Source organism: Marmota marmota, unplaced genomic scaffold, assembly GCF_001458135.2.
Source record: "Marmota marmota marmota unplaced genomic scaffold, marMar, whole genome shotgun sequence".
In the NCBI taxonomy this organism is placed as follows: Eukaryota; Metazoa; Chordata; class Mammalia; order Rodentia; family Sciuridae; genus Marmota; species Marmota marmota.
The window spans coordinates 6668731-6695636 of record NW_026000130.1 but is presented as its reverse complement, the minus strand read 5'-3'; the positions used below and the strand labels follow the sequence as shown (position 1 = coordinate 6695636).

The 26906-nt window shown below is 44.5% G+C and overlaps 1 protein-coding gene and 1 long non-coding RNA gene across 5 annotated transcripts; one reads left to right on the top strand and one right to left on the bottom strand.

Moving 5' to 3' along the window:
• On the bottom strand, positions 1–26906 carry Upb1 (beta-ureidopropionase 1). 4 transcript variants are annotated; one of them, XM_048785037.1, is made up of 11 exons: positions 26737–26898; positions 18778–18949; positions 16634–16721; positions 13200–13294; positions 10321–10482; positions 8537–8706; positions 4854–4935; positions 4102–4130; positions 3530–3572; positions 2203–2357; positions 1–317 (listed from the first exon to the last, which is right to left on the bottom strand). In XM_048785037.1, exons 1-10 carry the CDS (start codon positions 26838–26840, stop codon positions 2223–2225), a joined length of 1080 nt encoding a protein of 359 aa, XP_048640994.1. In that variant the 5' UTR covers positions 26841–26898; the 3' UTR covers positions 1–317; positions 2203–2222. The 4 variants fall into 4 exon arrangements, with proteins under 4 accessions (XP_048640994.1, XP_015355790.1, XP_015355791.1 ...); XM_015500304.1 differs by lacking the exon at positions 4102–4130 and having other exon boundaries at positions 26737–26906; XM_015500305.2 differs by lacking the exons at positions 4102–4130; positions 18778–18949 and having other exon boundaries at positions 26769–26906.
• On the top strand, positions 13340–17027 carry LOC125611124. The gene is made up of 2 exons (XR_007341261.1): positions 13340–15552; positions 16555–17027. It is a non-coding gene; the product is annotated as an uncharacterized LOC125611124 (long non-coding RNA).

Sequence of the window (26906 nt, the reverse complement as noted above, 5' to 3'; positions counted from 1 at the left end):
TTTAAAGTATGCAATCCAGTTGTATTTAATATATTCACAATCATAACCTTTATCTAGTCCCCAAACATTTCCATCACCCCAGAAGGAAACCTTGTACCCATTTAGCAGTCATTCCAATTCCACCTTACTCCTGCTGTGGCATTTAAAAATCCATTTGGACAGTAACATAATTAGGGAGAACTTGGATGTGTGAAGCCTGCCCCACTTGCTCATCTAATGGGGACAGAAGACAGCTACTCCTTCACGATGGTGGGGACATAGTCGGGTTTGACAGCTTCCGCAAGCTCTCGTGCGTACATCTCATATCTGCCTGTCATCTGAAAACAAAACACAGACATACTTTCTCGAGGTTCCTGTTTATAAACACTTATCACTTACTCACCACCATTTCTTGCCACTGGGGGGCAGCCGTGAGAAATACTGGTTGACAGGACAATTTCATACCAACGTAGAGAAGCAACCCCACTGTGACCTCTTAGCACTGATTCCAGTGATTCATACAGCCTATTCCAGCCTGTGGTGACTTCTGTGACCTGCCTGTTCAGGAGATGTGGTCTGCCCCCAGGGAGGAGGGAGGAGGGAGGAGGGGTGTCCTGTGGTCCTGCAGCAACTCAGAAGAGCAGCCTACAGTCCAGAGAGGGGAGTGATCTACTCCTGGTCACTAGCCAGGAGTGGAAAAGGCTGAGGATTTGAACCCAGATATCTTGGCTGAGTTTTTGGTCTGTTTGCTCCATGTGGCATCTCATTATGGACACAGAGACTAGTCTCTGGCATGCCTTCCATTCTTCCATCTCAAGTCAGCTCCTTCAAAAAGCCTCAGCACAGCTGGGAATGTTTCTGCTTCAAGAAAGTAGCTCATGAGAAAACATTCTGTTTACTGCTCCTGGTGATACTTGTTAAAGAGCTGGCTGGCATGCCTATAATCCCAGAAGTTTGGGAGGCTGGGACAGGAGGATTGTAAATTTGAGGCCAGCCCTAGCAACTTAGTGAGACCTTATCTCAAGATAAAAAATTAAAAGGGCTGGGATGGGGCTGGGGCTGCCTAGTATGCATGAGGCCCTGGGTTCTATTCCCAACCCCATAAAACAACATAACAAAAAATAAAAAAGGATGTGGATGTAGCTCAGTGGTAGAACATTCCTGGATTCAATCCCTAGTACAGGAGGGAGGGAAGGAGGGAAAAAGAAAGGATAGAAGGAAGGGAGGGAGGGAGGGATGGAATTCTCAGCTCTGACTTCTGATTTAGGTAGAATTCTGCATTAATCTGAGCTATCCAAGAGGAGTGGCATGTCAAGAGATGGTCATGGGTAACACCTTGTTTGTCTGGCAAAGATCTGAGACTGGGGATTGTGTTCAAGGACCAATATTTAAGAAAGCAGGGGAGTAAGGCCTAGAGCCCATAACTGTCTGGACAAGAACCCTTGGGCTCCTCCCAGTCACATAGGTAATGCCATTCAGTCATAACAATGTGACGTTCATTTGCTGGGTGGTTTGCTCATCAATGGGGACTCAGTTGGTGGAAATACTACTGGACATGAGTACAATAAACCCTGCCTTGGTCCTGTCCTTGTCTACCACTGTTCCATCCTGGGATGACAGGTACCTACATTCCTCTCAAACCCTTGATGACACAGAGTATCAGTCTCAAAGGCAGCAGGCAGCCTTTGAGTTAAGCCTCTCATTTTACATCTGGGAGTCCTAAGGCCTGGGAGCAGAAGGTGCTTGCTTAGGGTGACTGACAGAAGGCAGAGCCAGGCCCAGATCCCATTTCTCTGTGTGACCCATTTCCCACTATTGTCAAGGCCAGACTGTGGAGCCTGGCTGCAGGCAGAACCAGACATGCACACTTATCTTGTGATAAGTGCAAATGCCTGGAAAGGAAAAAGGATTAGACAAGCCAATCCACTCTATTCTCTGGACAAATTAAATTGAGATTAATTTGTTTGAAGGCACCTAAAATCTAAATCAGATGAGAGAATTTATGGAGGCCTGCTGCTTGTGCATTGTTTGATCCAATAGTTCCTCCCCACAGCCCGCAGGCAGGCAGAGACCAGGCCCAACATGGAGCTCCTGGTCTAAAGGAGGCACCTTCTGTAAGCTGTCTCTGAGGGAAAACACCATTAACTGCGGTTCACAGCTCTGTGAGCAGGATGAGGGCCAAAAAAGAGGAGCAGGGTAACAGGAAGGAACTTGAGGACCCACCTTGAAGTTCCAGACATCACTCATCTGCTGGCAGAGATTGAGGTTGAGCTCAGCAACCAGCAGCCCGTCCTGGCTACGGGAGAGCCCAGGAGTCCGGCTGCCATCAGGGGCTGCCACATAGCTTGAGCCATAAAAGTAGCCAAAGTCATGGTGAGCTTTAAGAAGAAAATGGAAGAGGCCATGAGTTTGTACAGACACAATGTAAGGTCTGTAGAGAGGCAGGTGCATTAAGGGATGCTCAAAACAAGATGTTCATACGTCTTTCCCCAGCATCTTCCAAATGCAGAAATTCAGAGGGCCTGTCTCCCTTCTCAGACCCGAAGGCCCAGTAGGTGGCTGTAAAGGTCACTCCTGTGTCACTTCCTACAGTCACTGAGAAAACTTCTAAAGGTCACCCTTTAGACGTTTTGACTCCCATCAGCTACCCACAATACAAGCCTTGGGGGCTCTAGGGGCTTCCTGTGAGGCCTGTTTCCTGTGGTGGCCCACTCAGTAAACTGGAGACTCTAGCCCTACTTGTCATGACAGCTAGGTCACTTCATCCCCACTTCACATCTTGGTCCCCTCATGAGTCACGGGGGGCTAAGAGCCACTGAAGAGTAGTGGGCTGCAGGGCAGGGCCTACCTAGCATGGCCCCAACTCTTATTTCCCTGCCTCTTTTGCTCTTTTGTCAGCAGGAAGCTGAGACTGGAGTGTGGATCTGGGGTACAGTCCAAGACCTCATGTGGAAGGCTTTAAGACCCCTCCAGTATGTGTTTTCTTGGGAAACATATCTGCTCAGGCCCCTCCAGACACCTCCTTGCTGAGGGGACAGCTTTTCCCTCACATCAGTGCCTAGAAAGTGGGACTTAAGGGTGTAGTAGTCCTAGCAGAGGTGAGGTGTTACCTTCCCTTAGATCAAAACAAGCCGTAGATCCTAGAAACTCAGGCAATCCATGCTGACTTGAGGGGCATTTGTACAGCTGAGGGGGGGACAAAGGAATGGAGAGAGGGAGGTCTGAAAGCTGCAAGAGAGCCCTTCAGCTTTTTCAGGAGCTCACAAAGAGCTCCCCTACATCTCCTCAGTCCATCTTTACACCAATCCCAGTGAAGGAATGGAGTCTAATATAATTCCCATTTGCTCCTTATCTGGGGAACAAAGTGGTCACATGTCCAGGACCTGGCCACAGTCAGATTCCCCCACAGAGGGCAACAAAACAGAGAAGTCAGCACCTCCTCCTAGTCGCCAGGCATGCAGATACAGGCTATGGGACAGACCTTGCCCAGAGGAAGCAAACAGAGAAGTGGGGGATGAGACCCATCACCACGAAAGTACACGGAACATACCTTTCTTCCCATCTCCAGAGGTAAACTCATTGGGGAAGTGCTCCTGTGAAGTAAGATTAGAGTATAAGAGAAACCTATAGGTGGCACCACCACAATGTTCATTCCAGAACACTTAGCCAGACCATGAATAGCAAGCCGGGCCACAGGGAGTTAGCTTGGAAATAGTGAAAGTAAGATGCAGGGTCTGTTCTCTCTGGGCAATCAACAGATACTTGTTAAATGTCCTTCTGAGCACCCAGGATTAGGCAGCCAGTGGAGAATTTGACAAGCATGGTAAAGACCTGGATTTTGCCTTTGGGGAGTTTATAGTTTGGGAGAAAAGAAACACATTGGGCACTGATCAATTCTCAGGGCTGTGGAAAGTATGTGAAGTTGGCCTTCCTGAAGCAGCAAGACCTCAGCCTGGGGTCTGTGAAGACATGAAAGGTGGAGGAGAGGGCCCTCATATACTGTTTTAATATTTTCTCTAAAGCTTAATGAAATTTATACATCAAGTTGTGATGGAATCACACAGGCTAACCAAAACATCAGCATTTGGGGCTGGGGTTGTAACCCAGTGGTAGAGAGCTTACCTAGTATGTGTGAGACACTGGGTTCGATCCTTAGCACCACATAAAAATAAATAAAAAAAATGTACTGTGTCCATCTACAGTTTTAAAACATTTTTTAAAAATCAGGGTTTTTCCCTCCCTCCATTCCTTCCTTCTTTCCTTCCTTCCTTTCTTTTTTTAGCAGTACTGGGCCTAACTCGTGCCAGGCAAGCATTTTACCACTGAGCTACCCCCAGCCCCATCAGGTTTATGTTGACAACTCATATAGACTTAGTGTGGAAAAATTCGTTATCTCAGACTGATCAGATGTTCTGAGCAGAGTTTGACCTGTGAAGTTGGGGATTTAGCTCAGTGGCCGAGTGCTTGCCATGCGCAAAGCCCTGACTGAGTTTGGTCCTTGGCCCTGGGGGGAAAAAGTGAGGAGGGGGGAACAAAAAAAATTCAAGGTATCAGAGTTTGACATGTGATTAATAAGAATGAGGAAAAGGATTATTAGGTGATAAATGCATTATGTTTGGTAGTCAAGACTGTTCAGTGGGTGGGGTCCACTGATATGGGGAAAATAACAAACTGGATACTTAGAAGTGAGAGAATGAGGTCAGATCAAAGATTCTTTCAGAATTGTTTCAGCTAAATGCAACAACAGAAATCACAAACCAAGTTGCTTTGTCCCTTTCCAGATTTATGACATGTATGCAAAATAAACATGTGATATGTCTCCACTACAACCACCAACAGTGGCTCCTTTAATCATCTATACCTCAGAGACTTACCTGGCCCACTCGGTTAATGGCACAAGTGAAGCAGTGATTGGCAATGGCAGCATTTCTGGCCTCAATTGGCCATAGGGACTCACTGTAAGAGAGGAAAAGGAGGAACAAGTTTGCCAACTCTCTAGCCAGACTCAGTGGATGCTCAGCCTGGAGCTACACCTGGTACTGGCCTTCCAAGGCCTAGAGTGGGGACAGCCAGGGAGACTTACTATGCCCAAGGGTCACCTCAAACCTGAAAGCAGACCAAACTTGTCCTCAGCAACTTGCTTAAGCTCACAAAGTGTTTTGGGGAGGGCCTGCTATAGGCAGAAGCCACAAGGCTGTGGTTGACTATCAGAAGGATCAAATCCTTATCCTGAGCTTCAGTTTCCCTCTCCAAAACTTCCTCAAAAGGAGATTGTGAAGACTAAATGATCATGCAGATGAAGCTCCACATGGTGGTTCTTCCATAGCCTTCATTTCCTATATTCTTCCTTCCTTCTGGGAATCTGTTTTCTATGCTGGGCTAAGAAGAACTTCTCCTCATAAATGTCAGAAGGGAGTTGGAACCTTGGGATCTTGGGTGTTTGGCTTGTGTGTTTGGCTTGTGAGGGCGGAGCATGGGCTTTCTCTGCCCCACCCTAACTCTCCTACCATGCTGTTACCTTGCAAATCAGTCTCCAAGGGGGGAGATTTCAGACAGAGTAACCAGAAAGGAATTTAGGATATGTCTTGTTATGTGGAGTCATACTTTGTAGCAGAGTTATAACCTCTGAGTTTGGTCCTTGTTTCCCAGTGCCTTCCTATTTTCCTACTCTGAACCATGCACCTCTAAGCAGAAACTTCCTGGTTCCCTAACTGGATACCCTACAGGCACAGCTGAGCTGTGAGCCTTCCTCAGTCCAGCACCCACCAAAGGGAGAGTGCAGTGAGAGACCTCTTCCCAACCACAGACCCCATCCTTCTCCAGCCCTCCAACCAAGATGTGCCATGGAATTCAGTGGGCCTTCTGCTCACTGGTGATCTCCTGTCTGAGAAAGAGCATCATTTAAATTCTAGATGGGCAGAAGCGATGCCCACTTACAAACACTGAGGGCCTGGGAGCAAAATGCCCCAGAATCTTCCTTCCTGTCAGTGTGCACCTGGTTTAAACCAAGGAGTAGGTGGAGGGGGTGGGTGCTTGTCATATGCCTAATGCTCAGGAGGATTCATGAGTCTGGAAAAGGGGGAAAAAAATCACTGGCTTGATTGAGGGAACTCATTTTGCTTTTTTCCCCCCACCTGCTAAGCCAAGCTGACAAAACTTTTAAGAAAAGATTTTTACAGAAACACACCCATAGATGACATTTTCAGGAATTAAATAAGACACTTGTGGGGTGATTGCCATAAAGTATCTTTCTTATAATTCTCCAGGGAGGTGTTCTGTGTAGGACTCAAACCCACAGCTGGCAATGAAATGTATGCTCTCAAAACCACCAAAGAAAGGAAGCTGGAGGGTCACGAGAGTCGACTGTGTGCAGGAATCTTGAAGAGTCTGGTGTAGGGACAAGGACATTTGATATATTCCCAATGTATCATACACAAACCCCTAAAAATAATACCAGGGGGAAGGCCAAATGCAGCAAGGGGATGAGAAACAGACTTTCTGATGCATGAACATACAGAGCAGGAATGTTTGGTCACTTGGGCTCTGCCGGATACCCCTAACCCTAACACTAACCCTACATCCTGGGATTGCCAGCATGACTCAGTGAATAAAAAAGCACTTCCAGTCTATCGTGGGACACAAAAACGAACAAGGACACCTTGCTGACCCACAGTTCAGGCACTCATGTGTATCTGTCTGTTTCTGATAGAGCAAACAGGGGATAGATGATTCTGGAAGTTGTGATCCAACGTGAGAGGTTGCCTGGCATTGTACTAAGAATACCAGTTCTTCAAATAATCATTGATTGTTTTAAGAAAATCACCTGGAATCCCTGCCCTCCTAATAAACCACCTGTTGTCATTTTTCCATACTCTACAACTATCCTTGTCCACAGGCCAAAAATTTTTACAGAGTTCTGACCACAGCCTGGATACATCTTTTTATTGCTCATGGGCTTTTGTCGTGATGCTTCGTTATCTTCATAATGACTCTTTTTAGTGGTAATAACCCATGGAAGAGATGAGCTAAAATTTACTTAACCCTGACATGGGACCCTGGTATATTCTCTGAAGAATATGCCTTTACTGAAGGGAAGATTCAAGGCCTGATTTTCTCCTTCTACTCCACAGCACCCCTGCTGGATGTGGGCTAGACCTCCAGTTACACGAACAGGGTGGTAGACCTGAGGTAAGAGATTAGGGGTTGCAATATGACCTGATCAGAGAACTGCTGTGCAAGAGAGACAGTGTGGACTGACAGAAATCTCAAAGTTGCCCGTCAGACCTACCCCTGCCTGTCCCCCCATGTAAGGACAAGCCCAGGCAACAAGGACCTCAGAGAGTAGATGCCAGCATCTCCTGCTGCAGGCTCTCTGCTTTAGAGGAAGTGAGTTGGGGAGAGAAGTATTTGCCCATAAATTCCTAGAGCTCTGTTACTTGTAATGATGCAAACCTGGAAGTCACCCAAATGCTCAGACGTAGAGGAAGAGCCAAATGGCAGAGGCACGAGTGTGTAGGGTTTTTTTTTCCCCCCAGTACAGGAGATTGAAGCCAGAAACGTTTCTTCACCACTGAGCTACTCCCCAGTTCTTTTTTTGAGACAGAATATTGCTAAGTTGCTGAGGCTGACCTCACACTTACAATCCTCCTGTTTCAGCCTCCCTAGTCATTAGAATTACAGGCATGTCACCACATCCTGCTATTTTATCTCACTTGCTTATTTAATATGCGGCCCTGAGGGGTACTACCCATGACGTTAGGGGCTGTCTGGGCCTCCCCAATCCCAGCTCCCAGTGCTGCCTTAACCAGAGTAGTTTTGTTTGTTAAAGAGTAGGGCTGACACCCAGATACTAGCTGTTAGATGTTATTAAAGGAAAACACTTTGCTGGTTAAAAACAAGTTTCCTGGACTGATCTTTCTCTCTTTCTTTTTATAATATTATTGTATTTCTTGTACATTTATTTATTTATTTATTTTTATGTGCTGCTGAGGATTGAACCCAATGTCTCACACATGCTAGTCAAGCACTGAATTACAATCACAGCCCCCACCTGGACTGATCTCTTGAGTATCATCTGGGCTCCAATTTCCTCACCTGTTCCCTTTCTCATCTGGATTTCCATTCTCCCCTGTGGACACTGTAGATTTGAGGATCAGGAATCTGTAACCTCCTGTCCAGGAGCTAACACTGGTCAGGCACCTACTGGGCTCCAAGAGTTAAAAGTGAGGCTTTCTGAATCCTGATGAATGCAGAGGAGGGTAGGGATTATTATTTTCATCTCAGTGTTCAGAATCATAGCAAAAGTTAAGTCTTAGAGGAGAGCAAGTGACTCTTTGGGGAGATGGCGCTTGTAATGGTCATCCTGAGAAGTCTTTTCACTGAAAAGCAGGTCAAATGAGCAACATACAATCCTAGGGCTCAGGTCTATTAGACATCCTGGTGACTGCACCTGCCTGCTGCAGTTTACCAAATGTATCTCTAAGTCCCACAGCCCAGCCTTTGGAGGAGATGGTGTCTGGGCCCCAAGAAGCCCCCAAGATCCTGCCCACTGAGTGACCTGAGTATTCCAATGGTAGCTGAGGGGTTGAAGATGATCTCAGCCCCGTTGATGCTGTACATGAGCCAGTTGAGAGGGTGGTGTCGCCCATAGCAAATGTTTACTGCGATCCTGCCAAACTGGGTCTGGAACACAGGATGGCCCAGGTTTCCCTCCATGTAATAGGTTGACTGAAAAACAAAAACAAAGGACCACATATTGATGCTTCAGAGCTTCAAGAATTTCACTTTCCTTAGACGCAACAGAAAAATATGACTAGTAGTCTAAAAGTAACACTCTTGGGTGTAGACTCTACAAGTTCCAGAATTTCAATGTTAAAATACACACAGACAGATACATACACACACATACAAACACACAAATCCAGATACAATAACCAACCAACCCCAAAGGAAAATCACTGTGGTTTAAACATTTGTCCACAATCTCCTTTGTGATATGTCAAAAATCTCTGAAGCAACTTTCAAGGATAAACTATGGTGAGGTTTCAAGTAAAGGCTGAGGTTTGATCCATGCTAACAAGAGTTAACTGATGTCTACACCAACCATATGTCCTTATACAGAAGTCTGCAGCTGAAGAAACTTGTACTCATTCAAAGCAATCCTCTTCCTATTTGGAAGAGAAAACTGTCACCTGAGTAGCCATGAGACTTGCTTAACTGATTAAGGCCAAATCTGAGAGTGGAGCCCACAGAAAGCGCCTTAGGCCTCCTGCCAGGGGTTAAGGATAAACCTGCAGGGCAGACAGAGGGGAGCTCTCCCAGCTGAGGAACATTATCAGGGACAACATTAAGCAAAGACAGAGGGGAAAGGTGGATTCCAAATAGGTCTGCCTCGGAGCCTTTGTTTCTTCTCATTCATTTCAAAATTGATGAGGATCAGGAAGCAACCAGGATATGCACACGTGGCCGACGCAAGAGCATATCCTGTTCTGAGACCTGCCCTCTGCTATCTGTGGGAGCTAAAAATTAATCAGAGGGTAAACAGGTGAGGGGCATGTCTTCCCACATCCACCCCCAGCTGTTACTGTGAAACCTGGGTTCTTCTCTCTCCTGGGGAACCTCATCTAGCCCTGTAAATGATTTCTTGTCTACTCAACCAGCATAAGAGTAGCTGAGAGCCCTGTGACTGCAGAGGGAGGACCAAAAACTGAAACTGCACTTACTGAAAATCATATTCAGATTTAATATCTTAGGCATTAGGTGGAGTTCATTTCCCTTCTTCCAATATCCACTCCCTCCATCTCACTCACCTATGAATTGACATGAACCAACCAAAACAGTCCCTGATTTATGCCCTGACAACAGGAATGAGAAGTCTCATGTAACACACATATACATATTCACCCCCTGTCACCCAATACACGGACTTGGGCCAACTCAGACACCATGGGAGCCACAGACGAGCAATGCTACCCTGAAAACTAGGATTGGACTATGGTGGGCTAGGTGCTCAGATCCTGTAAGGGGCTTCAGGAATCATTTCATATTTGTGCACTACTTTGGTTTTAACTTAAGTACCACTTATTGCAAAGGATAGTTTCAAGAAGTCATATCAGGTTATAGTTTAAAAATGTATAAAAATTCCACTGTGCTCCAGGTGTCTGCGGCTCACCTGCCAGATAATGTCTGAATATCATCTGCTTGTGTGATGCATGGCAACATCATGAGACCCTCTGAGCGTCACATCCATACTATTCCAGCATTACATGGCACCACGTTATTTCACACAGAAAGCCCAGTGAGCTTTGTAGACTAAAGAGCAAGCACAGTGATGCAGCTCACCTCATTGAAATCTCCCACTCTAGGGATATGGTTTTTCCTGGTCTTTCCCAAGACTGCTCCAGAATTGGAGATCACCACGGCTGTGTTCCACAGAACATTCCCATGATCTCTGTCTCGTTCCAGGATGGGGGACACCACCACCATGTTATGCTTCTTTGCTAGCTGGAAATATAAATAATTCAGAGTTCTACTTTCAAATCAATTGTTAAAGTTCTTTTTTTAAAATAAATATTTATTTTTTAATTGTATCTGGACACAGTACCTTTATTTTATTTATTTATATGTGGTGCTGAGGATTGAACCCAGGGCCTTGCATGTGCTATGCTAGCACTCTACCGTTGAGCCACAACCCCAACCCATTAAAGTTCTTTTATTGGAGAAGAACTGAATGATCCTATTGAATAATTGGGCTTGGTTTGGAGCTATCACTCATAGCAGTTGTCTGGAACACTAAATGTCATTGTCATCCTGATGCCCGTGGTTAACTAAACAAGAATAATCACTATTCTTTTGAAAAATATCTTTTTAGCTATAGATGGACACAATACCTTTATTTTACTTATTTATTTTTATGCAATGCTGAGAATTAAACCCAGTGCCTCACACATGCTAGGTGAGCACTCTACCACTGAGGAGCCACATCCCCAGCCCATAATAATTATTTTTGTGCTCTGCTGGTAAGAACATTAAATGGAAAACTATAGAGAGGTTCCCCACACCCACCCCTCAATTAAATATAGAATTACATGATCCTACTTCTGGATATATACCCAAAGGAACTGAAAGCAGGACTCAAAAAGATAATTCTACATGCAGATTCATAGCAGCATTATTCACAATAGCCAAGAGATAGAAGCAACTCAGGTATCCATCAACAGATGAATAGGTAAACAAAATGTGGTCTATCCATACAATGGAATATTATTCACCCTCAAAAAAAAAAGGAAAGCCTATTACATGCTACAACATGAATAAACATTAAGGACGTTATGTTCATTGAAATCAGCCAGTCAAGGGGCTGGGGTTGTAGAGCATCTGCCTAGTATGTTTGAGGCACTGGGCTCAATCCTCAGCACCACATAAAAATAAATCAATAAAATAGAGGTTAAAAAAAATAAAAAGAGGGCTGGGGATATAACTCAGTTGGTAGAGTGCTCACCTTGTATGCACAAGGCCCAAGTTCAATCCCCAGCACCACAAAATAAATAAATAAATAAAATTTAAAAATAAAAATAAAAAAGAAACCAGTAAGTCAAAAAAAGGACAAATATTCTCTGATTTACTTATATAAGATAGAGTAATCACATCACATGAAGAAAAAATAGAATGGTGGTTGGTAGTGGCTGGGAGCAGGGGAAAGGGAAGCTATTGTTTAATGGGTTCAGAGTCTCAGATCTATAAGATGCAAAAGTTCTGGAGATGTGTTGCACAACAATGTGAAAATACTTTACTGAACTGTACATATAAAAATGGGTAAGAGGGGCCAGGCACGGAGGCTCATCCCCACTCTCAACACTTACATTGGGGATTAGTTTGTAACACAGCAACTTTGGGGATCACATTTTAGCCATAGCAGATGCTACATTCCTAAGGGGTGACCTTGAACCTCTGGTCCCTTTAATGTTGACTGGCATCAGATCTCATTCACACCCTTCTTCTAGCCCTAGCTCAGACTTATGAACTGCAATAGCCCCCTAAGGAGTCCCCTTCTCTTTTCCATAGCAAGGAATCAACAATCTGATAAACAAGAGATTGTTTTCCCCCTATAGTCTGAGAATACTGATATTTAGAATCACAACTTAGTATTGATAAAAATCACTATGATTATAGCTCTGCCCCCGAACTTTTTAAGGATATATGAAGTCTGAAAGAGAAGACAGAAAAATGAGAGGAGTTCCTTCATTATGGATGAGAATAAGGATAAGTTAATATCCATCACTTTTTCTTTTTTCTTTTTTCAGGGTACCAGGGGTTGAATTCAGGGGCACTCAACCACTGATCCACATCCTCAGCCCTATTTTGTATTTTATTTAGAGACAGGGTCTCACTGAGTTGCTTAGCACCTCGCTGTTGCTGAGGCTGGATCTGAACTTGCAATCCTCCTGCCTCAGCCTCCTGAGCCGCTGGGATTACAAGGCATGAGCCACCTCACCCAGCTGTTATGGGTTTTTCTGATAACAGCTTTATTAAGACATAATTCACATACCATAATTCACATACTCTTTTAAAGTATGAAATTCAGTGGGTTTTAGTAGATTCACAGAATTGTGGTAACCATCACCATGATCTAATTTTAGAACATTTTCATCACCCCATGATAGGGTTTCATGGAAACCCTATCCCTATGAGTAGCTACTCCCCTTCTTTCCTTAAACCAGACCCTAGCAACCACAAATTTGCTTTCCATCTCTAGAGATTTATCTGGGCAGTTCATATAAATGGGATCATATCACATGTGTTATGATGTTTTAATTAAAAAAAAATCAAAACAAATTTCTACCTAATGAGACAGATCATGCATCAAAACCTACGTGACGCAAGCAAATGGCGACCGGAGTAAGCAAAACTCTGGACAAAGAATCAATGTCCCTGGACTTACTATATAGAAGTCATAGACCACCTCTATAGGAGGTACAGCTTCCTCACCTGAAAAAGCCACAAAGTCAATTCCAGCTCTGAAGGTCTATGATTTTTAAGTGAACATACACTTAAAAAAAAAAAAAAAAGAGGTGGCAAACAGTCTTATCTACTTTATCTGGTAAAACAAGAACCAAACAGTTACATTTTCCATGGCAAAGAGCCACAGCTGACAGTTGTGGCCAGCTCTGTGACCCATGCAGGTTCAGTAGCTCTTGTTCGAGGAGCAGTTAATGTCTTACCTTCTGACAGAATCTGGTGGTGGGCCCATCCTCTGCTGACTCAGCAAATTCTGTCCAAGGAAGCTTCTCTCTCGTACAGAAAGCAAAGGGCATAGCTGTAAAGGGGAGAAAGGTTAGAATTCTATCACCCACAGCCTCTGGGTATGCTCCTCAGCTCAGCTACAGGAGATCACTATTGGGACCCTCCTTCTCCCAGGGACAAGGAGGCTTCTTCAGAAATGAGAATTAGCATGTTCAAAGATAAGCATGTTCAAAGATAAATGCATTATTCCCATGATCTTTGGCTAGACCCTGCCAGGGAATTAATTCAGTAGAAAATTTCATTAAACTAACTGGTTTTTGTTTTGTTTTGTAGTGCTGGAGATCCAAACTCAGGGCCTTACACACGATAGGCAAGCATTCTATCACTTTCTAGATGCATTTCTAAATGTCTGCTATTGTTCTACCAGTTCTGAACAAACCAACTTTAGAAAAACATCTGTAGGATGCTTCATGATGTGACTTTTTGGTGTTCAACTGCCTTGGCATGGGGGTTTGTGGCCTATTTTAAAACCACAATGGTAGATAATATTTCCCCCCCACAACACCAGTTGTGCTAAGGGGCAGGTCTTCTCTGACACCCCCAGAAACAGTTGTGTAGAAAGAGAAGCCTCAGCTTCCGAATTCCTCTAGTCCCAGGATGCCTGGTCCTAGGACTGCACCAGAGTGAGCACACCACCAATGGTACCAGCAGCCTCTCCATGCCCCAAACAGGCAGCAAGTGCTGCCAACAACCACCCCCAAGAGCCTTGGTACCAGACTTACGGCTCCCCTGTGTCCCTTTGGTGAGGTGAAGACAAATGAACTATTTTAAGGAAGATGACAAAAAAGCTGTTGATAACAAAAATGCTCTCTAATGACCATTAATTCTCAGCTTTCAGAGCATTAGTAATGACTCAAGTGCCCCTAGAGAATACAATCTCCCATGCTGATTTCATTTCAAGTCACTAAGGCCTCCAAATCTCTCCATTTCCACTTTTAATGGCTTTTATTTCCTGTTTACAAATACTCCAACATAAACAAACCTTCAAGAGGAATGGAGATAAGGAATGGAGGCTGGGTGAGGTCAGGGGCTATAATGCCCCAACTATAGTTTTCTAATTAAAGGGTAAGACATGATGGACCACTCAATGAGCCAGGCTCCTGACTCTGACGTGGTTCTGTCCTTGGAAATTGCCAGCCTAAAGAGGAAGAGATAGATTGTGACCTGGGATGGCTGCACAACCTGGCAGGACAAAGTGCTCGGTTCTGCCAGAGAGAATCTCCAGGGCCCCACCAAGGAGGGGGTGTCCATGGTAGGCCTCAATGCATGAGTGGCAGTTCCAATCCAATAAAAGGAAGAAGTTGAATAAGGGACCAGTCTAAAAATCAAAATGGCATTACTGATACTAAAGTTCCACATCATCAAACAGAAACCTAAGTTGTTATCCAACCTTAAGAAAGAGAAATGATAGCCAAATCTCCAAAACAGACCAGTTTCAGTCAGTATGATACTGTCATTCCCTCTACTTTAATCTTTACCACAAAACTAAGCTGAAGTAATGTGATGTTAACTATTTTCAGTTATTTTTCTATTGTTCATCTTCCTATCTCCTGCCTTTCAAGGAAAGTAACTTTGAAGCAACCAATCCTCTCTTTGTTCTTTGTTTCTACTTGATTCAGCCCTTCTCCTTTATAAAGCCAACTTCTTTCTTCTCAGCTCATTGGAATGCAGTGTTGCCTGATTCTAGACTCACCAAGTCAATTAAGAACTTCAAACTATGCTTATTGTAATTTTGTCTTTTGACAGGAGAAAAGATCTAATAAAACAATACAAGAAAATGTAGATTTGCAAGACCCAAGTTTCTAGACTGAAAGAATCCATTGAGTGCCTAGAATAATGATGGAGAGAGATACACACAATGGGACATTATTATGAAATTGCAGAGCATTAGCCAAAAAGAGAAGATCCTATAATCATCCAGAGAAAAATAAGTCACAGACAATAGGTCATAAATTAAAATGGCTTTGGGCTGGTCAACAACATTCAAAGCTAGGAAGTCATGAAGCCATATGTTTAAACTTCTGAAAGAAAATTATTTCTAACCTCACATTTGATACCTATCCAAACAATCAAGCAAATTGTAGAAGACACATATTTTAAGATGTGCAAGGTCCCAAAACATTTTTCTCCCATGTGTTCTTTCTGATTTCTCAGGGGGCCATTCCACCCAAAGGAGTAATCAGAAAGAGGAAGGAAAGAAGACGCCTCAGGATGATGATCCTGAAAACAGACTCCTCAGGATGATGAATGGATCAGTTGTGTGACCAGCAGGTGGGGCAATTAATTCAGACTGGAGCAGTTAGAAGGTTCTGGGACAGATTCCTTTAAGGAGAGGAAATTGGTAGACTGCTTGATGTGTCTAAACAGGTTAAGGAATTTAGGAGAAAGTATGAAGTTGAACTTGTGGTTTAAGTATGTAGAAAACAAATCACGCTGCAGGGAAAACAAAAAAATTATTCAGGAAAAGAAATCAAAATGGCTCAGTGGAAACTGAACGGGGAATAGACGAGGAAGGACACATGTATGTAGAGGCGGGCATGAGGAGGCAAAGCACTTCTATAGTGGGAAGTCCACGAATGACGTAAAACTGAAAAATTAGGAAGTAACTATAGAAACAAAGGTAAATTCCAAATAACAAGCTAAGTGTAGAAAGAAGATGCCTTGGGGTAGGAGAACAGCTGTTTTTTTATTTTTTTATTTTTTTGGTAACAGACCTTACAGACCTCTTTAGAGTCTAAACCACAAGCACATATAATTTCAATAAAAATAAACAAATAAATAACATAAAGGAAAAGCACATGGTACCAGGAATGCATATAACAGGACTTGATTTTAGATAGGCAGGCTAATTGGATTTGAGTTAAGATCTGAAGGTGAAGCAAGGTTAAGAGAGGCCAGAGGAAGAGGGTTTAAGGAGATCAGCCGGAGAGGTGATTATAAAAGCTGAGGAGAAGACTAGGGGGTGTAGCTCAGTGGTTGACTACATGCTCAAGGTCCTGGGTTTCATGCCTATCATTTAAAAAAAAAAAAACTGAGAGAGATTTGGTAGCTTGGAACAGGGCAGTGGTACAGAGGGAGGGAGGAGTAAAGGGATTCAAAAAGATGTGAAAGACAGAAGTGAAAGGATCAAATGACCAAGTAGAGCCTGTGTGAGAGAGGGAGGCCAGGTTTCCTGGGATTCTGGTGTTGTTGACAAATGGTCTTTCTATAGAAAGAAGTTTTGGTTTTGTTGTTGTTGTTTGTTTATTTTTGTTGTTGTTGTTTTTTAAATAGGGTAGCAGACACTCTTGACAACATGGAGAGAAGACACAATTGTTTGAAGGTAGCTGAGAAAGCATCACAAAAGACTTACTCCATGCTTCCTGGAAACAGATGATATTGACTCCACACATTGCAGCCACCTCGGCAATGGCCTCTATGCGTCTATGAAGGGCAGAGACCTGATGATTTAAAAAGCAAGGATTAGAATCCATTCGGTTCTTCTGAGAAGACGATTTGAAAGAATTTATCCCAATGCACATAGAACAACAAACTCCCACCTGACCAGGTGTGAGGAGATGAGTGGGCTAGGGAGGTTCTAATAGCTGGTTATATCATCAGACTAAAATCTGCAATATAAAGCGGAGGTACAGAAGCTCTGGTTCCCATGGACACTGTCTCAATTTCCTCACCTGGCAATGGGGAAACAACCACCAGATTCATGCGGTTGCTGAGAAGTATGAATAAATCTGATTCTGTGTACTGTGTACAAGGTGCACATGCATGTGTACACACACACACACACACACACACAAAATCTCCCCCTGGACCAGCTGCTCCCTTGGCTCCAGACAGTCTACTCTGCACCATCCTGCATTCAAGGTGCCGGGCTTGCTTGTCCTGCCATTTCCACTGTCCTGTGTGAATCATAGCTGCCAACTCACCTTTCTGATTCGTCTAACTCTTCATGCACTGGTGTGTGCCCTTGGTCAGGAATGAGCTTCCCCCAACCTCTCAGTTTTCCCAGATATGTGACATCTGTGTCACATGCTGTCCTTCTGTGAGCCTTCTGCAGATTCTCCCAGCTTTCTCTGGGTGCTCCTTTGGCAGCACTGTTCCCATTTTGCTGCCACTGTTTCTCTACTGTCTCATTCCTGGGATCTCACACGCTCCCCAATCCCTGGCTCCAAGAAACATTCCATAGTGTTCACTCAAAGAAAGACCAAAGGAACCAGGCTGAAAACCCAGAGAGCACAAACTCTTTCCAATGCTCTCAGTCTCTTCCCCAAGAGGCTATTAGCTCCAGGCCTCCACACACACATAGTGTCAGCACAAATTTGCTCCATGTTACCAACATGCAAAAAAATACTTCTAGGTGCCATGGGCGCAAGAACATTGCTGGCCCTACAAATTGACCATCTGGGATGATAGGGAGGATATATTCACAAGTAACAAATCCAGAGAAAAAAGTAAACTGAGAACCACATATCTTTTTTTCGATGATGGTGGTGGAATGCTGGGGATCAAATTTGGGCACACCAGGCCAGCACTCTACCACTGATATCTTTCAATCCCTCAAAAGCAAAGGAAGGATCAACATGAAAGATGATTCAGAACCTGACCAGGAATCCAAGTGACCTTAAGTTTCTCAAGAATCCCTAAGAATTCCCAAGAGTACTACATCATGAGGAAAATTCTGCAAAGAAAGCCATCGAAGTTTGAGCAGCTGGAGGAATTCTGTGAAGAAGTATATAAACTAACCACCTGTGTCTGTCTGTGGTGATGTTTCTTTAGGGAAATGCACAATGCTCCCACATTTATTTGCTAACCATAAGCTCATAAACGAACATCTATCATATTCCTATCCGCTTGTGGGCACCATCGGCTGCAATAGTTCTGGGTATAAGGAGTCTCTGCCTTTAGGATTAAAGCATGGGACAGTCCTGCCAGTGTATGCTGACAAGTGGCCTTCTGGCAGGTGACTGAGAGGCAGTGTCCCATGAAGAGAGCTCTAGTTAGCCAAATGGGCACCCTCCTAATTGGAAAATGGGACTTAATCAGGATCAACAGCTGGACAGGAAGTGAAAGGGAAGGTGGAAAGAACAGTAAGGAAGAGAAAGGGTAAAAACCAGAAGAGAAAGAAAAGTTCAAGGTTCAGGCTGGTGGAAAATAAGGAGGTCCGGCAGAAGTGTTTTAGCTATCCTTTGAGACACATGGGCTTGTGGATTTAGATGAGTGGCCAGCCAAGGATTGTGATGTGTTCAAAGCAAAGGGTGAGCCAGAGCCTTGTTTGTGTTTATGATCAAGAGAGGCTGCACCTGGGGGCTGGGGTTTTGGCTCAGTGGTAGAGCGCTTGCCTAGCAAGTGTAATGCACTGGGTTCAATCCTCAGCACCACATAAATAAATAAAATAAAAAGATATTGTGTCTATCTACAACTAAAAATAAATAAATAAAGGTTAAAAAAAAAAAGAATTCTTAGAGAGAGAGAGAGAGACAGAGAGAGAGAGGGCTGTACCTGTTCTGCCACAGGGGCATCCGCAGGGAGGGGGGTTCTGTTCTGAACTAGCCCCACACGCACGATCTGGGGGCGTCTCAGCTGCTCTTTGGCTGCCTCAAAGGCATATCCCTGTAGTTCAAAGTTTCCTTCCGAGGCAACTTGGAAAGCTCTGCTGGGCAGATCAAGCTTCCTAAATGAGCAGAAGAAGGAAGAGGATTTTGATGACATTTCCTGCATCTAAAGTTCCTCTCCCAGGGATAGGTGTGTAGTTCAGTGGGACAGGGTGGACTCGGCACACTTGAGGGCCTGGGTTCCATGCACAGGGCTGCAAGGGGAAAAACCCAGACTCTCTGCAGTTGTTTATCAAGTAGAGTTTGGGAGTGTCCTTGGCCAAGGGTATCCAGTGCCAGGGCCCAAGGGGGCTAGGAAGCAGGAGGGCTAGGCCATGAATAGACACTATGCTGAGTCCAGACTCTACCTAATAGTCAATAGACTTTAGCACAGAGGTGGCATGGTTAGGCCTGGCAGAGTGGGGGAAGAACAACCAGCCAAGAGGTTAGTGTTTTGCAGTTATGGAAATCAGGGCAGGGATCAAAGTTCCAACAGTCAGCACAGAAAGGAGGGAGTAGTTCCAAAACATGCTTCTGATCTAGAATCAGAGGGCCATGCTGATCCTAGGGAATGGCACAGGCTGTGATAACAGAAAAGGGTTGCAGAGGATAGGGCTCAGGAGACAGGCTGAATGGAGGCCAAGAACTGATACTATGAGGAGGGCCTTGCGGCCATTTGCCCTTAAGAAAGCTGAGTCTTGGGTGGGTCATCTCCAGGTCCTGTCCTCTGCTGTTCCCATTAGGGATCCAGTTCCATGCCTGGTGTTGGGAGTGGGGTTTGATGGACCCAGGTTAAGGCCCAAGGATCCAGATTGAAGGTCTGGATCCAAGTTTGTGGTTTATTAACAAAGGCTAGAAAATTATTTATAAAACTATCCACCAAAGTGGCCACTGTTCAAACAGCAAGTAACTTCTCATAACCTGTTGCATGCCAGGAGCTGGGGTAAAACCCCAGAGGAATAGTTCATGGCCCTGGGCCAGGAAGGACTTACCATCTAAGGGTGAGATGATTATGAAATACCCAGAGAGCACATCAAAAAATAACCTGACAGCCATTATCTAATAATAATATTTCTCTCCTACTTTAAATCACTTTCTTAAAGACATTTCTTTCAAAATCACAGCCCTGTCAGCCCAAGCCCCCTGTTGCCGCCCCCTGCCAGGCGCTTTCCAAGTGATGGCCCTGACAGCTCTGAGTTCGGTTCCGCCCCTGACAATCAGCCTGCTTTTCAAATAGTCAAGGTTCCCTTCCCGCTGGCAGGTTAGAAATAGCAGCAGTGCCCACACCTCGCCTCCCCTCGCTGTACCTCCCACCCCTGGACGGAAGAGTCCCCTCTCGTCCCCCTCTCGCAGGCCTCAGCCTCAGGGCAAGTCATCCTCCATGGACACAGTCACACAGCTTTCCAGGAGCTACTATCTGAGGATGCATGAGCAGCCACAGGAAGAAAATAGGAGAAAGGTTTTATTTCCCTCCAAAGGCTGGTGGGTCCCGGGGACAAACTGCCCTGTGCAAATATCCTATGGTTTTAGTCTGGGAAGATGTCAGGTGGAGGAGCCTGGCTCCTGTCTGGTGAGGAAGCCTGGCTGTAACCTGGCAGACATCCCTCTCTGTTCATGGCTCACAGCTGTTTTCTCTTTCTGCCACCATCAGTCTTATTATCCCCTCATCTCCCCACCCATTGGCTATGTCAAGTGCTGCCTGCTGGCCCTGAGCCTGTGTACTCCCTCATTCCACAATCCCTGTGGATATTTTTCTACGCCCAAGGTGAGGCGAGGCAGGGCAGGGCTGCTCCACCCTCCAGTTCAGCCACCTCTGAGGATACACTCTCTTTAGCATCTCTATTTTCTGGTCACTACCTATAAAATCTCTTACCCCACAGTGTCTAAGAGATCAAAACCTACACTCAAGGTATACCCTGTGCTAGGTCCTTCAAAGGTTTGGACCAGAAATGAACTACAACCTCACAAGGGGAACTTGGGTTATCTGATGGAGGATGCAGTGGGGTACTGCAATGGACTGAATGTTTGTGTCCCCCGCAAAATCACATGTCAAAATCCAACCTCCAAAATAATAGGGCCCTGGGATGATTAGGTCACAGGGATGTAACCCTAAGAATGGAATTAGTGCGTATATATATATATATATATATATATATAAAATTGGCCTAGCCAGATATGGTGGCACACACTTGTAATCTCAGTGACTGGAGAGGCTGAGGCAGGAGGATCACAAATTTGAAGCCAGCCTGGGAAACTCAGTGACAGCTCGTCTCAAGATAAAGAAATAAGTGGTAGTGTGCCCCTGGTTCAATCCCCTGTACCATACACACACACACACACACACACACACACACATACACATACACTAAAAAAAAAATGAATATAAAACCAAAAAGGCCTAAAAGACGTTACTTGCCCCTTGCACCATTCGTACACATAGCAAGTAGGAGTAGGCATAAATCATGAACAGGAAACTGATCCTCACCAGACACTGAATCTGCCAATGCCTTGTTAATGAACTTTTGAGCCTTCAAAATACATTTCAATGGTTGAAAATTCACCCAGTCTATGGTGACTAAGACAGGTCCTGTTCACCCATAGTCCAGGAAGGCACAGGGACCAGAAAATGAGATACAGCCTCACCAGGGGGATCTGTGGCTACCTGCAGCCCAACCCTGGCCCCTGTAGTTGACTTTCAATCCCTCTATCATCACCCTGCAACTAAAACCACCCTCTCTCCTGGCCTCAGCTCCATCTTCAAGAAGGAGAGAGGCTGTCACTTCCTGTCCTGGCTGCGACACACCCTCTTGGGCCCCCACCTCTCCTTCCTGGGTCAAGGCAGACCTGGCCTAAGGGCCCCAAGCTTCCTCAGCAGCCTCTCACTTCAGGCACTTTATCTTTCTGCTTCTATTGACTATTTACCATCAGTATTTTAAATTATTAAACTAGAGATTTCTTACAAGAGAAAATGCCCATGGAGGGGGGAAATTTAGAAAACATATAAAAAGAAAAATAAGTTCCTCCTCAAGCCCTAGGCCCATACCTTGCAGATGGTCCCCCTTAGTAATGTTTTGTGCCTCCTTCCACAGTTTTTCTATGTAGGTACAGGTATTACAAATACAATCATCAGGCTGCATTTTCTATTCTTCAACTTGCCTTTTTCACTTGACAGTACATAGTCATGTACTATGTAACATTTCTATCACAGATGGAATGTATAAGCGACTGTAGTCCCATAAGATTATAATGGAGCTGAAAAATTCCTATCATTATAGCTATCATAACACTGTAGTATAATGTATCATTTCACATGTTTGTGGTGATACTGGTGTAGACAAACCGATTATGCTACCAATCATATATATTGCACATAAATTATATATGGTTACATAACACTTGATAATGATAATCAACAATAGTATTACTGGCTTTTGCATTTACTATACTTTTTATCATTATTTTAGAGTGTACTTTCTATTTATACAATGTGAGAATACCATCAGCAGCCTCATATAGATCATGTTTTCTATACCTGCTGATTATATCAAGAGACCACATCAAAGGGCTGAGGTATAGCTCAGTAGTATAGAATATGCCTAGGCTGTGTGAGGCCTGGGTTCAATCCCCAGCACCACTGGGAGAAAAAAAATGAGACCACACTAAGTTGTCACATTGCTACATTGAAAGGCCACATTGATTGACCTATGCCATCTGGGTTTCTGTAAGTGAACTCTATGATATTCACTCAACCACAAAATCACCTAAGGATGTGTTTCTCAGAACATATCCCCATCATTAGGTGACATATGACTGACTACATAACTTGGACATCCCTCCCTGTTACTACATATAGACCCACCACATTCACTATTAAAGCAATTAAAGCTGTTTGACTCTCTCCCATTTAAAAAAAAAACAGAGCGGGGCTGGGGATATAGCTCAGTTGGTTGAGTGCTTGCCTAGCATGCACAAGGCTAGCACCACCATAAAAGAGAGAGAGAAAGAGAGAGAGAGAGAGAGAGAGAGCGCACACTCCACACATCCTTCTTGCTCTCCCACCTCCACAGGAAGCTTCCACATACACTTCCTTTCAGCTCAGCCCTCACCTCCTACACCCTTCTCAGCCCCCTGTTCTCAGGTCCCTACTACCTACTGTAGGAACCGCCCCGTGCATTTTCATCATTTAAGCCCAAACTGTCTTTGACTAACAAACATCCCTATACTATCTAATGCTTCTTTCCTCTCCCATTCTAGAGTCCTCCCATCTATACATCCTCACCTTCAGAGTCTCTGCTTCTCTGACTATTCTAATATTTGGAATCTCCAGCATTCCCTCTGGGCCTCTCCCATGCTGCACCTGCTTCTCCTCCACCTGGGAGGATCATCTCCAGCACAGTTTTAAAACAGCTTCTCCCCATCAGGCCTTCCTCCACACAACAAAGGGCCACTGGACATCTCTAAATGGAGACCCCAAGAGTACCTATCAGGGGTTGAACTATATCCACATCTTAATATTTAGAACCTATGAATGTGACCTTATTTGGAAAAAAGGGTCTTCACAGATGTAATTAAGTTAAGAATCTCAAGATAAGATCATCCTAGATTATTCAGATGAGCCCTAAATCCAATGAAAAGATTTTTTTTGTTTGATTGTTGCTTTTGGCAGTGCTGGGGATGGAACTCAGGGCCTCAAGGATGCTAGAGCTAGGCAAGCACTCTACTGCTGAGCTACATCCCCAGCTCAGCGACAAATATTCTTATAAGAGACACCAAGAAGAGAGTCACAGGGACAACAGGAGAAGGCCATGTGAAGATGAAGGCAGAGATTGGTTGCCACAAGCCAAGGAACCCCAGAAGCTACCAGGGACTACAAAAAGGCAAAGAAGAATTCTCCCCCAGAGCATCTGGAAGGAGTGTGGCACTGTAGACACCTTGCTCTTGTACTTTTGGTCTTTACCACTGTGAAAATGTAGATTACTGCTGTTTTAAGCTCACTATTACAATTTTGGCAGCCCTAGGAACTACATAACACAACAAACTCAATTCATCCAAAGTTGAACTCATCATTATTCTCAAAGGCTGCTCCTCATCATAGGAAACCACCAGTCACCTGTGGGGTAGAAGCCAAAAGCCAGGAATGATCCTCACCACCTCTGCCACACCTCCCATCCACTGTCCACTGGGCCCCTGACACTTCTCCATCTCCAGGTACTCTGTTTGCCTCTAGGCCTCTCATCCTTCACCTGTCCTTTTCCAGTCCATTCTTGACATGGCTACTGTGGAAAATGCCCCAGTGTTTCCACTACTATAAGGATGAATGTCCACTGCTATAGCATGGCATACAGAGCCCGCATGGATCTACACTGACCACTCCTGCCTTCTCCTGTTGGGTTTCTTCAATCTACTCTATGACCTCCTCTTTCAAACATGCAGTCCATGACTAGGCATGTCCCCCAGTGTCTGGAGACACAAGCCCTTCCTATCTCCAAATGAACCCCTTTGTCTCCTTCAGGATACAGCGTAAGTATGACAGCCCTGGGGAAACCTTCCTGCCATCCTTGAACTACAAACAGGTAAATTCTGTTAGGCTCTCCTTTATCCTTCTTTCACAATGTAAAACAATCATCAAAAGATGGAAAGTGGGGGCTGTGGGTACAGCTCAGTGACAGAGCACATACCTAGCATGCACAAAACTCTGAACTGGAGCCCTAGCACTACAAAACAAACAACAAAAAACCTCAATGGTTTCTTATCCTAGTATCCCAGGTGCCCAAGACAAAAACAAATGATAAATAAATGTTTGTTGAATGAATGAATGCTTCTTAGTACTGACTATCTTAAAATGAGAGTTGATGTCCTCTGGGGATTTCATCTGTCTGGTGTAGGCAAAAGGCCATTTAGCTCATTCACTTAGCAAACATTTACCAAGCATTAGCTCTCTTTCTTTTTTTCCCCCAGTATCACTGTGCCCAGCTAAGCATTGTCTGCATTAGGCACAACAAGTAATCAGAGAGAAGGTGGTCTTGTAGGGAGCAGAGTGGGAGTCCAGCGTAGGGACTGAGGACTCCAGAACCACAAGGCCTTCACAGAGGTGACCATGTCCAAGCTAGGCTCTAAGCAGTGCATAGATGAAGCAGGAGGTAATTAATTTTCTATCTTCAGTTGGAAATCCTGCTCATAGCTGAATTCTACCCAATCACAAGGACTGAGCAAGTACGAGGATTTATACCCAAGTGCTAAAAGAGACTGAACAGAACACAACCAAGAAGAAAAAGCAGAAAAAGGGGAGCCATTTGCTCAGTTATTATAAGTCAAGTCCCAACACAAGGCCTGGCAGACACTGGTCAATAGATGTTGGTTAGCACTTTTCCCACCCATTATAATCCCTCTCTATTCTGGAGTTCTCCAAATACTGATTAAAAAAAAAAAAAAAAAACTCTAGCATGGTTGTCTTTGGCCTGACCTCAGCCCTAATTTCAGAATATGTCCCAGTCAGCCACTTATGTGGGGAAGTATTTCTTTTTTCTTTTTTCCTAGTATGCTGCAGTTTTACCTATCTTGACACCCATAAGCTCACTAGTTTTTTTTTTTTTTTTCAGCAGAACATGTGAATATGCTCATCTCACCCTTAAAATAAATTAATTCCCATTCCTACTAACTGTAGCCTGAGATATACCCTCGCTTTATTTAAGACACCTTCTTTGGGAGCCTTAGTGCTAAGATACTTCTCAGATAACACCTTATAGGTGCACTGGGAAGTACAATACAGCATTGGACACACTGAGAGGGACCTTAAAGGTTATCTAATTCCTTTATCTAAAGGTATGAAGAGCCTCTTTTTTTTTTTTTTTTTAACAAAACCCCAAAGACAGCTTTATTCTACCTTTAGATATCCTCTAGCTGTGAAAACATCTTTGGTCTGGTCTCCCTGCCAGAACTCCAATAGTGATTGAGAACCATTGATTCAGTCAATGCCCTCTAGTTGCAGATGAGCAGATTAGGTTCTTGTTGGAAGGCCACTTGCACAAGGTCATAGAGCAGGTAGTCTGCTGGACTGCGGGGAGGCAAGAAGCCCACAAATGAACAAGGAAGTGGAAGGAGATTTAGCCAGTGCTTCTTGGGGTCAGAGTTTGAAGTTCATTCTAAGAGACCAGGAAAATCCCTCATATTTTTAAGTAAAAGGCAACAGGATGTGATCTGCATTTTTAAAAGGTCTTTCTGGTAGTTCCAGAGAAGACTGGACTAAAGAGAAACAACAATGGAAGCGAAGTGTCTTTTCCAGCTCTTTATATCTAGTGTCCATCCAATAGTGCATTGCCCTCAGAGAGTTCTGGTGACACACATGATTAGCTAGGGGTGGAAAAACTTTTTTTTATTGAACATGGTAACTAAACCCTTGCTTGCCAGTGGAAAAGTTTCCTTTGCCAATTAGATTCAGCTGAACTCTACCAATAAGGGTCCAGAAGGCAGTCACTCCAGGCAGGAGAGACTGGAGCCAGATAATCAACTGCACTTACTAGGAGGCTCTGTTTGGAAGCATTTACTCAGCCAAACCCCGCGGAGGGCAGGCCGGGTTCTGGAAAAGAAACTGCTCAAAGGGCAGAGGAGTGCTGGTGTGGCCACAGAGAAAGCCCAGGAAAGAAACTCTCAAACCCTTCCTTTCCCTTCTAGTTCCAGGCATAATGTGTGAGGGTCTCCCTGGAATCTTGCAACCCCTCACGGCCCGGGGCTGTCGTATCTATGATTTCTATGAGTTTTGCCGGCCTATGTAGGACCTCATCACCGTCACCTCAGAGCGCTTGAGACCCTGAAGCCCTCTCGGTTCCCGAGACCCCACACCTCGCAACTCTGCCTCTGGGCCCCTGACCTGGTCTCCTTGCCATAAAGAACTCGCTTCACCTCCCGCAAGTCTTGGGATGGCAGATGCTTCTCCAAGCACTGCTCCAGCGACTCCCACTCAGCTCCCGCCATGGCTAGAGTCCTCCAGCGTTTACTTCCGAGAGGAACGGCCTACCCTTTGGCCCCAAGAAAAGTAGG